At 37.3% G+C, this 12915-nt stretch overlaps 1 protein-coding gene across 2 annotated transcripts in view; it reads right to left on the bottom strand.

Moving 5' to 3' along the window:
* Positions 1–12915, bottom strand: part of POLA1 (DNA polymerase alpha 1, catalytic subunit) — a 183600-nt gene that overhangs the window by 95468 nt on the left and 75217 nt on the right. For both annotated transcript variants that reach the window (XM_063392979.1, XM_063392980.1), the window contains exons 32-34: positions 12192–12366; positions 4709–4887; positions 2856–2987 (exon numbers count right to left, since the gene is read on the bottom strand). In XM_063392979.1, the coding sequence (XP_063249049.1) occupies positions 2856–2987; positions 4709–4887; positions 12192–12366 (486 nt within the window). The remainder of the gene's footprint in view (positions 1–2855; positions 2988–4708; positions 4888–12191; positions 12367–12915) is intronic.

The following is a 12915-nucleotide window of genomic DNA, read 5'->3' as shown; positions in this document are numbered from 1 at the left end:
ACCAGAGCAATGGTAGATATGTTTAAGAAGTGAAATATAAAAGATTCCAATGTTTAATGGCAAAAAACGACTGCAGAAGCAGATATTTTCATATAAAGGTGAGTAATTTACAAAAATAATGGAATTGTAGCAGGCTCACAAAATTCTATTTATGCACTTACATTTGCATTTTTTTAAAGGAATTTGGTGTATCATGACTGTATTTATTTATTTAACACAGCTTCATGTGCCAAAAAGAGCAAGTAGATTTTCTACTTTTAGATTTTATGGCACTCCCCCCTGCCCCTAAATTTATACAGCCACATGTAAAAGCATTTCAGTAGACTAAAGGAAAAAACAAGCAACATCTTGAACACTTAAACACTCAAAAATCTGATTCAAAGCTCACTGAAAAAAAAAAGTACAATTATTTATCTCAGTGAGCCGTGGATCAGGCTGAAAGGCTCTTGATAGGGCTGTCTTCATAAAACACAGCTCATTATTTACAGGTTAAAACCCATATTTTCGCACTTTACTTTTTTGTGTTACGTGCCATTTGATGAATATATAAACAAAATAATATCTAAGAAAAAATTTTTAATTGAATTACAATATATTTGACTCTTACAAATTGGTATTTCTGTGCCTTTCAGATGCAATTACTACAATAGGACATTGGTTAGTAAGAGGCTGAAAGTTCCATTAAATGTTTTGTTCAGACCGTTCTTTGCTGTAATACTTCTGGGTGTGTCTTTATAGCTTATAGGATTACATATATTAGTGCAAACACCCATTTGATGAATTTCAACTCCAGCTGTTATACAGTCACTACAAGTACTGGATGAAAGGAATAAACTAAAAGTCTCAGCACCTGATTTTCTAGGAGCTAACAAGACAAAAAGTTTCCTTGCCCAACTCCATTAAAAGCCCTTTTGTAAAAGGAAAATTAATGTGCAACCTGGAAATTAATCTCACATTTCCTGAGTCTGAATATATTCCACAGTCAAAAAATACTTTTAAACTTTATTATAGCTTAATAGTTTAAAAGTAAATTCTCATGACTAAAAAAACACCCCTGAAGCTCTTACTTACATGGACCAATAATTTTCTTTTTAATTATCCAATATACCATGTAGTAAGATACTTAATAGATTTATGTAAGCAAATTACAGTGTTCCATACTCAAACATCACAGTTTGGTTTATAACTTGGTCTTAAAAGAAGACAAAATAACCAACCAAAATAAAAACAGAACAGTGCAAAACGTTGCATCATTTCTGTTCTTATCAGCAGTAAGAATTTCTCCTGCCCTTAAAGGCATCTTTCTTTATATAGGTTTACTATTGCATATCTTCTGCATATGTTTTTAAACACTTTATATGCCTGAAATTACTTAGCATGTGGCACTGTCTATTAGCATTATGCACATACATTAAATCTAAAAAGCAATTTTCACACAAAAAGAGCCAGTATAAATATATTACTTAGACCCATTATTTAATAACACTTTAATATAATGATAATTTTACAGACAGTTGGACTTTGCAGTAAAGTAACATAAGGTCTCACATTTTGGTGACTTCACCTGTCCAAGTCATCTTTAACTTCAATGGAAAGGAACAATCTATATCTATCTTATGAAATAATGCTTGAATTTAAATATGTGCTCCTTTTGATGCAAAGATCTTCAAAAGAAGTATTTTTACCTTCAGAAATTATTATGCTTTCAGAAGCAGGTATAAAAAAACAATCACCTATAATTGCAGTAAGAACTAGTACAGAAGACAGGTAACACAAAACATACACTTTAATACATTTATACTTAGTATTAACCACAATAATAATTCTTAGTATTGTAACTGCTGTTTGCAAAAGGATTCTGTAATACTTAGGGAAACACACAACAAATTACGTACACCATTCAAATTTGGTACAGGCCAAAATTTTAAAAACAATTCACTTTTTTGGGTGTATCAAAAGTTATGAGCACACAAAGGTTCTGAATGCCTTCAAAATTTATGTCCATCCTGCAGCTGTGTAAGCAGGCAATGCTGGACAATCAAAACGAGCAGGCAGGCAACAGCATGAGCTGCTCTGTGAAAATCTGACTAAAATAACTAAATGCCAATTCACAAAATACGATGCTTTAACATATGAGAAATACAAAACCTACTGATTTAAGTTAAAAAGCATGGTGGGTTTTGTCCTAATGTTGGACTATGAGAAGATAGCCATTTAAAATACTACACCTGTTTTCCCCACAATGCCATACAAAGCCAATCACTACCACTGGCACTTTGGATTTCTTGCACTACCCCTCAAAAAAAGAGAATTATATCAACTTAATTAACTACCCATCTTTCTCCTCATTTTTTCCCTTCCCAATCATTACTAAGGAACATTCATAGTATTTCCCTTCCTTCAGTCCTTCAAAGAATTTTTACAGAGCTATATTTGGGTTTCCTTTTCACAATGTATATCAATTTGAGTTGAAGAAAGAGAATCATATTTCAATTACATGAGAAACTGATATCTACATATTTGATAGGCTTCACAGATTTTCCCAAAAGCAATGAGATAATGCACTCTGGCTAAAAATCTGGAAAATAGAGTGCTACTACATCTGTAATAATACTGACACACAGAGTTACAAATATGTAAATAAATCTATCTTGAGGCTGAACTGAGAAAACAAACATTCTAAATTAATTTTTTAATTCACTGATTGTTTTATTTTCAGAAAGTTGGGGATTGATGCTGCATGGTACTACCCCACATTATACAAAAAAAAAGGGTAACATGACAGTCACTACAAACTCAGCACTACTTCAAAAACTCATTTCATTCATATGGCAGAGTATTTTCTGCATACTTACACTGTAGTATTTCTTGAGGTGGCGTCTAATATCCAACAGTAACTTGTTGCTCATCTGAACCACATAGCTGAAAGGAGGCTCTGCACAGTCTGTCTTGCTGCACCTTTGCAAGCTGAGTTCAATAAATCGCCCCTGAAAACAGACGTGTAAAAACAGCACCATTATGACAGATGATGGAAACAGAAGTTACCACAGGAGTTTAGACATAATACATGTATTTTTAAAAGTAACAGTCTTAAAGGGCCCATAATATCTGGGCCTTCTTTCTCCCCATCATGGTTGGCCACACCCATATGGGAAAACTGCAGGGCAGAGATATTTTCATCCTGTTCTTAAGGAAAGCTCTTTCAGAGAACACACCACTAAGTTAATAATTCAAAAAGAGATGTTGAGTTAAAAAAAAAAATGATCTCTGGACAAATCATGCTCCCCCACCCCCAAAAAAACAGGTTTCTTGTTTTATCAGCGACAAACTTCAGCCTCAGTCCACTGATCAGAACTTTGAACCTTATAGATACTAATTACGAAATTACCAACATGGCTGTAGAGACAAACTTCAATAAAGAAAAATCACATTATCACCTTCTATCTTCTCCAAGTTCATAGAACAGCTCTTACAATTTTGCACCATCTCAATCCTGTATTTTTAAAACCTTCTGAACACCTGACATTAAGATTTCAGGACCTGGAAGTGTTGTGTGAACAGCTAAAATTAAGTTTGTGGGATTTTTCACTAATATAACACCAGTCTAGCAGGCTGGACAGTCATACAGCTTTCAGAAAACTTTCTTTCAAGGTAAGACCTAGCTGTTGTGTGCCATCTTGGCTAAACTCCCACTCACAACACTAATTAATTCCAGGTGAAATAGAGGGGATTTTTGGCTTGGTTTCAGGATTTCTTCTGTGGTTTGGTGGTGGGGATATACAGTTTTTAAGGAGTTTGACATCCACTCCTCTCTAGTTAGCCCATCTGCAACTTGTCAAGTCTACATGCAATTAACTGTCTTATTTACAGCTGCAATGAACAAAAGTCAAGGATTCACAAAGTATCACTCAATTTGTGTGTCTTTTCCTCTTACTTGTTTCCAAAGACCGCTTTATTTTGATTCAAAAAATGCAAAACATCTGCTGTTTGTCCAAATTAACTTAAAATAATTACTTTTAATTTAGATAAAAGATTTATTTGCTTTCAGTTTCAAGGTTTTCACTACTCTGAAGCTCGCTAATTTGCCGATGACTAATATATACATAACATGCTGTAGAGTTAAATACTTGGCCCTATTTCAAGTTGTGATTCAAGGTCAGAGATACATTTTTGGCAGAACTTCTCAACAAGAATGTACCCCTGTGACTTTTTATTCAATTCACAGAGACAGAAGGAAAGATAACACAGAAAAACCTCACTGTCAAGAAGGGAGGTGGGATGTAGCAAGATAAACACAAGTTTAAAAAGCACTTTGTTCCAATTATTATGATTTAGGATAAAAAACTGCCATTGCTACACCAAAGTTTTATTAAATAGAGAACTGGAAGTTACTAAGGTGTTGAGATAAGGATTCCTTTAAAAAGTAACAGCAACAATCATTCACGACTGTGGGCAAACAGATTAATGAAGCCAGAAAATCTCACATGTTCTGCGAGACGATGCAGCTGAAATGCAAAAATGGCAAAAATATGTCAGCACCATCCTATCAGCAATTATCTGCTCCAAAGCTATATATAGCAGGAGGACTGAAACAATATGGTATCTTCTCCTACATCATATGAATCCTGTCTGAAAAGCTGTTCTCCCTATAAGCATTTTTCTCCCTCACCAGTGAACAGAAATGAAACAAACAAAAAAACCAACTAACCGAACCATCAAAGGCATTGTCATAAATATTTTCTGTTCCGCATTTGAGGCAGCAAAACTTGAATCTTTCACAATCCCTATATTTCTCCTCATCAGTGAGCTGAGCTGGGCCACCAACCAAGGCATCATTCTCATCTTTATGGTAATGGTGATGGACTCTGAATTGGGAGGGATCCAGTCCTATTAATAAGAAACAAAAATTTCAAAAGACTAAGAGGTCAACCATGCAAGCAGGCTTATTTTTCATATGCTTGGTGAAGCAGATTCAAAAGAAAGTTACAAAATGTAAATTCAGAAGCTGAAAATCTCTCCTTAGCAAAACTTCCTCTATAAAACACAAATACATTCTACAATTTTAACCATGAATAAAGGTTCACAAGACATGAAGAAATCATCTTACTTATCTTCTTACGCAAGATTGCTTTATAAATAAAACAAGCACGCTGCATTATCATGGGAGTATGCAAGAGAACATTTTGTTTCTGAGGAAACCACTCCTAACGGATAGCTTTATTGTTATTTTCTTCTTAAGTTACACTGAAAATATTTCAATAAAAATGTGCATCGTTATTAAGAAACAGTCTTTAAATCAAAATGGCACCATTAAAACCAAAACCAGAGAATAAAAACCCCATTAAAGAAACGCGGGTGCACTGCTATTACCAACTCCTTCAAGTCCGTACACAACTGCCAACTCTGATTTCAATGCAGTGGTCGATTTCATTTTGGCTCAGTGGTTAACAGCATGGAGGTTTCAATCTAATGCAGTGGTTAAAATTCAGCAGCAGCATTTAAAACCGCAGCGCTGGAGACAAAGTGCTTTATTTTTGATTGCCAGAACTTGAGATTTTAAACAAATAAATACACAAAAGAGATCCCAGAAATACTGATTCAACCACAAATAAGTAAATAAGCAAGCAAGTACGAAGTTCACTGTTCTAGGAATAAGACTGCCAAAGTAAACCCAATAAAAATCCTGAAGTTTTGTCATCCTTTGTCATGTGCAACATTTTAAAAGTCCGTGCATCTCATTTACAGGGGTTTTTTGTTAACTTTAGGAAAAAACACACGTTGGGGAAAAAAGCTTAATCAAATGAGCATGTAGGAGAAAACCTTCAGAAAATTCATTTAGAAGTAAAACAAAAAGATCAGAGAAACACTTTAAAAATATTTTTAACAGACATTACACCAAGTAACAGATTACCATGTATTAAACCATATCTGGTATAAACTTGGTTTAAAAATGTAATAATTCTATAAGAAATGTAACAAAGATTGCAAATAGAAAGTGAAGCTTCACCTTATTATAACTGTACCGTGATACTTAAAGACAATGGTTAGGAACAATATTCAGTGAAACTACACTAATATTATTCCACTTATAAAATAGTTATGTTACATAGGCAAATATAGATTGTCTTTACATAAAAGATTTGATATGTCTGACTTTAATACCACTATTCTGAATTTTTATGTTGCAGTCTTAAATCAAATTCAAGCACAAGGAAAAATTCCATTGCCAAACAAGTTTATTTGGTTCTTGATAGAATATAGGTTTCACTAAAATTTATTCAATCTTCCCAATTTTGTCAAAAGAAAAAAAATGTCAATGCTTAAAGGTAACAATTCACCTCCAGGAGGTTTCTAAACTTTTAATACAGTTCTACACTATTCATTTAAAGAAAAAGCATACAAAACAAAATGCTCTGCTAATAGCATATTTTACATTTTAATACACATGGTATCTCCCCAAAATAACTGTAGGAGGTTTTGTTTGTTTGGGGGTTTTGTTTGGGTTTTGTTTAGTTGGTTTTTGTCAGTTTTTTGTTTGTTTGGATTTTTTTTTTAATAAAAGGGTAGGTAATATATCTGCAGCACACAGGTAGTAGCTAGAAGGTTTAGAAAGGGAACTGGAGTTCAGTATTCAGATTTTACAAAAAATCAAGTAGCAGTAGGTTGGATCTAAGATAGCAATGGTGAAAATAAAAATTCTCAGTTTACTCTGAGTTCAGAAGTGGAATCAAAAAACGTCATTCCAACTTTCTGATACAGATACCTTTACAGTTCAGCTAGAAAGCTTTGGTTGTTTCCCAAGAGGCAAATATAGAGCAAAGTAGCTCACTGAAAGATAAAAGGAGACAACTGCAGTTTTCCAACATTGAGTCAAAACAGTGACAGTAAATATTGGTCATTTAATATTAATTTAACAGAAATGAAAAACTCATTGTGAGAATTTAAATCACACCTATCCCTGAACTTTCTTGGCTGTTTTGGCTGGAAAAAGCAACAAAAAAAAATATTGTGCTGAACCGAGCATATATCTAAGGTTTGGTGTGCAAACAGCCATAGTGAAATAAAAGGGACTACAAATCAGGCTTTTAAAGAACATGCCTGCCTTAATTATCTTGTGGAATGGGGTACTATTTTATCTATTATCCCCTTTCAGGAATAGTTAGTTGGTTCAGCTAATCTGTTTCAGCACCCTAACTGGTATCCTCTCGGACCAGGTCACACTGGTCACATTATTTTACTTGGTACACAAAACAGGGGCTATCTAATTGGGTAGTGGCAAAAAAAATAATATCTGGTTTTGGTAATTTTTAAATGAATAGGATGGGACTAATCAGTGAACTTTGAACTTTTTTTTTTTTTTTTTAAACCCTCATGACTTCAAGAAAAAAAAAAAAAATCAAAGGGACTTTGACTTACTCTGACAGGAAGAAGTCTTCAGGGCTATCATTAAATTACCTGCACTGGAGGTAAACTTTATCACCTCACCAAAACTACAAAGCTGAATGCAGGACTTTAAAGCACTGCAACATTACAAACGTGCTGATGAAAGCAGCGTGACCAAACTAATTACTACAACTAAGTTCGGGGACTTGTTCCTGAATTATTTAATAGCATTATTAAACCAATTACTAACTGGCAAGCAAAGTGGGCCATTCAAGGACCTGAAGATACGGTCAGAGGGTTTTTACCAAACGCGGGATTTTAAAAGCAACATTTCTGCGGATCGCTTGTGTCCTTCCCTTCCTTCCCCCGCGGGCACAGGGGCGCCGCGGCCGCCGGGCCGCCGTGCGGGGGCCGGGGGCTGTGCCCGGGGCCGTGCCCGGGGCTGTGCCCGGGGCTGTTCCCGGGGGCCGTGCCCGGGGCTGTTAACGGGGTCTGTGCCCGGGGCTGTTCCCGAGAGCCGTGCCCGGGTCTGTTCCCGGGGCTGTTCCCGGGGGCCGTGCCCGGGGGCCGCACTGCAGCCGCAGGTGCCGGGCCGCGGAGCTGGGCCCGCACCTTTCCCGAGGGCCCGGCGCGGGAGGCGGGAATCGCCAGCCGGTGCTGCCACCCCGCGGCCGGCGCCGCGCACTGCAGCGGGGCCCGCGGGGCCGCGGCCGCCCGCCCGGCCGGGCTGCTCGCTTATTCATTCACATCGCTACTGCTTCTTTTATTCATTCATCTTAGCGTTGTTTCTTTTATTCATTCACATTTTCACGCTTTCCTTTATTCATTCAGAGCGCCCAACGCGCTTCAACGATTCTCAGGTTCTGAGCAGGTCCGGAGCATCTCAAAACGCCCAGCCAGACCACGAAGTTCACTCGCTCTAGGGCTAGTTATTCTATTATCATGAAGTTTCATCATGACTTTAATCTTAATTTTCATCACTGTCCTTTCACTTCACTCCCTAATGTGAGGAAAACAGTCAAGAAGTCAAAACCTGGGGTAAATTCTGCATGCCACAAAGAAAGCAACCTTCCTAGTTCTATCTGCAGAGTCTGTCTGAGCAGCTGCTACACACTGTATTAAACACACCTAGACAATTCTCTAATAATAATTTTTAAACAAAGACAGTTAAAAACCCCAATATATTTGGTGCTGGTGGGTTTCCTTACAAGAGGCAGCTAACACATAGACACTGTATAAAAGGAGGGAGCAGTACTGGGAAGTTCTCCTAAGGACAAGCCTCATCAGGACCCAGGAACAACTCCCTAAAATCAGCCAGCCTTCCTAAGAAATGCCCAATGGAAGCATCTGCAGAGCACCAAGGTGCACATCCCTCCGTGAGGCAGCAGAACACGCCTCTCTCAGAACATCATGACACTGTCTACGACAGCCGCCATCAACTTCCATCAGTTGAAGCAAACAGTATTATGTAGTAACAGCTACAAAAGTCCCATTTTTTGAACTCTGCTTCTGTAACGTCTGCTTGTATCTGACAACACACAAATAAGACCTAATTTTTCTTCGAGACAAGGAGCAGTACTTATTAACAAAAACCCTTTTTGTGAAACACACTAAGAGAATTGCTGTGCTGTACAGCTCTTCCAGTTTAAGAACTAGATATATTACAGATGAAGTAAGGTCTCACAGGTTTAGGACAATCAGATTTATTAAATGCTGTAACTGGTTAGATTGCACACTTTATTTAGTTTTAGAAACCGAAACAATCCTTATCTTCTCACTGCATTCCTCAGAAACTTCAAGACAAAGAGAGTGAATGCAGGAGCAAGCCCATGAGATTCTCATTTTTAGGAACAATGAACTTCCACCTCTCAAACGCTAGGCAGCCCTCCTACAATGCCCCAGAACAAAAGGCAGTTTTCAACTCGATTCTATAACAAATCAATATGAGGAGTTCTCCACAATTTTTAAGTTGCATTATTTGCTCCTGTTCTTCAGTGTTTAAAATAATTTAAAATTACTTGCTTTGAGCACAGACAGAACAAAGAACTTTTCAGCATTTTGATGTGAGCCAAGCTTCCCTAGCAGAGTTCAATTTTATCTACTCAGACTAGCAGGGTGACAGGAAACATTCACCTTATAAACATGCATTACTGTAAATTCTGTTGAACATGCAGCCAAAATCTTTCTTCTACAACCACTCTCTCTATACAGACACATATTCTACGTAACACAATAAATCTGATTAGTGGAGGAAGACACACACAATGAGAACACAACAGGATTTTGGTCCATAGATATGATGCTTATATATCCTTCAGAATGGGAAAATGTGCCTTTTTGCAACAAGATGGGGAAACAATGGCAATTTGGATGTACATCATGATGAAAATACTAAGTAAAAAAGCCCAACTTAGCATCACAGATCAGTAAACAGTTTCCATATTTGCTTGTTTTAGCAAGTTGGACTCAAGTATCTTGTACTCTTTTGTATCTTACAAAGGATTTTTGATTTCTATGAAAGAAAACCACTTGACTATGCCTCCAGTACCATTTAAAAAGCCCTGTAAGATAACTTCAGCTTGCAATGGCTTATGGACAGCTTTGATCAAGTGCTGTATATGAAAACCTAAGCAGATCAGAAGTCTTGAAGACCTGACTTTACCCTCAAGCTCAATTTATGCTTTCCCAAGAAAACAAAGCTAGGGAAGGTGACAAAATTTTGACTGTACACCAAAGTCACACTGAACACACTTCAGACCTAAGACTGTAATAGATACATACAGGTTTTTAGACTGACAATTGTGGACTATTAATAAACTCTCAGCTGCATGATGCTATTACAGACCATAAAAGAAATCTTCGTCTGGAACATACGACAGTGCAAAAAGCAGTACAGGCACTTGCAAACAGTAGGTGTTATCAAGTGGCACAGAGTTCTTAAGATCTGGGTAGTTAATTTAAATTTCTGAAGGGAGCCAGTCTTGTCTGAAAACTAACCTGTCGTGAATAAGAGCTCTGAGTTTGAGCTCAACTCTACAAGACTAACAATCTTTGCCAAATAAAATAATCTAGCTTCAGAAATCGTTCCTGTCTTTTACCTAAATGAAGTACAACTTTGCTGCCTATTTTAAACCCCTTCACCTAACCAAGAGTGCTTGACCTTTTCAGTCAGGCATACCACACAGTCGGCTCTGACATCAAGGGAAAGTTGGATACCAAGGCCTTGCCACATAATAAACACGATGATTTGTGTGGTCAGCCTGCATGTGTGGAGCAGGGCTGACACCTCCTCAAAAAGCATGAGAGCTGTTGAGGACACATGGCAACATCAAATGCCTCCAAGAAACACCTTTGCTGACTCGGAAAAGCAGAATTTCTGTCCTCAACCCCTTCTCAACAACTTAGATGGGGAGATGGAAAAAGCTGCATGTTCCAAGGATTGTCTTGGGAGATTAAGATCCTTCATAGCTATCATCCCCCTTCCTGAGAAACAACAAGGCAGGGCCTTTCTTGCACACGTTCTAAGAACAATCTCCAAACTAATCAGCTGTTACTGAAGGAGCTACAGAGATGCAGTTACAGAGGTGAAGGGTGCTGAGGCAACCTGCTACCAGGTGGTTTTTAACTGGCCAAACCCTGGATCTTGGCCTCCTTTACCAAACACAGAATCCTGATGACTAACTCTTCTTTCGAGTGTTCCAATATTCTGAACAAAGTAATTTCTGCAGGTCTGAACTTCCTGTAGACACGGGCATTGCACAGATTATTAAACTGATACAGTGCAACTCTATGAAGTTCCCCTAGAGAAAAGGCAGTATTGTCAAGAATTTCATAGCCAGCAAAACTAACAACTTTTTCATGGCCTTCAGCAATAGTTTTAAAAATAATGAACTACATGTGGGATACAAATCACTAAATTTCTGTTTATCAGGTGGATCAGTTAAGTCTGGTTAATCACTTCTGGGGAGGAAACAACACTAAACAGAATACACACATAGAGCACAGTATTTTTAAAAAGAGAGACCAAATAGAACTGTTAACACATTTTCAGCCTTTCGTTTTTTCCTAGGTAAGAAGTCTAGGGAATAGAGAAGGAAGAGGCAATCACAGTTGGGCAGAAAAATCTCTAATTCAATAATTCGAATTGTTACACACCTTTTAAAAGGACAACCAACTCTAACAAGAGCAATTCCCTGTTGCTCATTTGAATTAAAACTGTTGATTTCATGGATCACTAACATTAATTATATTTTTTTAACAGCAGTTTTTGGTTTTGGGGCCAGTTAATTCCTTCATATGGAGCAGTTAAAACTATTACTAAGATTTCATGTTTCTTTATCCAGTAAGTCAGTTCTAGCAATCAAGTCTTCACTTACACCCTAGTAAAAAGTTGTATTTTTTCATTGTAATTATGACTGGTTTTTTCCCTGGGAAGATGCCAGAGATGCCAGCATTTCTGGACAAATGTTAGTTCAGATGCACACCCCAGAGCTCCTTCAGTAACTTAAGAAAATCTCAAAGACATGCAATAGTACTGTCACTTCTGAAAAGCAGATTTTTGCAACTCTGAGCCAGGACTGTAAGATTAAATTCATGTTAGTGATCACCTTCTGAAAAAACACAATTCTGCAGAAGCCATAAATACACTTAAGAGTCCACGCTGCTTTGTACAGGCTATGTTAACACGAGCTATTGTTCAATGTAAAAAGACTGATGTGGGGACAAGCATTTCTGTTGAGAAACATACATTAAAACCTCTCACTTTGGATCTTGCAATTCTTTAAATAAACCAAATTTAGACTACTTACCTAACCATGTTGCAATAAGAACAGAATCAATTCCCTCTATGGGCTCACATATTCTAGCAACTACTGGATGTATTTGCTGTGACAGGTAGTACTGAGTATCAATTGTAAGATTTTCTTGCTTTTTTAACTGTTCTGGAGCATATGCTCGCTGGCTGGCACTGAGATCTGATCCGTCCTAAGGAGACATACAAAACAAAGTGTGAGAAAAGCCTCTACAAAGAATTATGCTTCAAATATTACGCATTATTTTAATGCAAAATTGTTAGACACTCTTTTGGTTGATTTATTATGAATCAATACAAATCCAACAGTAGTAAAAAAACTGCATTGCTGATGCTGGCATCAACTAGCAAGTTCAAGAATGCAAAACCAGCCTGTATTATTGCAGCCTACACGTGCAAATCAGTCCGAGCAGACAGAGTAAACAGTCCCATCTGTCAATTCTGAAGCGCACAATGAAAACACATTGTAACCATCAGCCCAGTTAAAAATACACAGAGGGCAGGCATTTTGGATTCACTTTGTACTAAACCAGCATTATCATTTTGCACAACAAGCAAATTCTAAGTCATGGGTATCAAAACCTGTATCTGTTTAGGAAATTTATATTCCTTAATGCTATAAGGAAGCAAATAAAATGAATGGTCAGAGAATGGACCTTCACTCACTGGCACATGAATAAATAACAGAGGCAACAGTGCTGATTTGAAAGAGGAAATTCTAA

This window comes from Prinia subflava, chromosome 3, assembly GCF_021018805.1.
Source record: "Prinia subflava isolate CZ2003 ecotype Zambia chromosome 3, Cam_Psub_1.2, whole genome shotgun sequence".
In the NCBI taxonomy this organism is placed as follows: domain Eukaryota; kingdom Metazoa; phylum Chordata; class Aves; order Passeriformes; family Cisticolidae; genus Prinia; species Prinia subflava.
The sequence above is the reverse complement of the archived record's forward strand: the minus strand, read 5'-3'. Positions and strand labels throughout refer to the sequence as shown.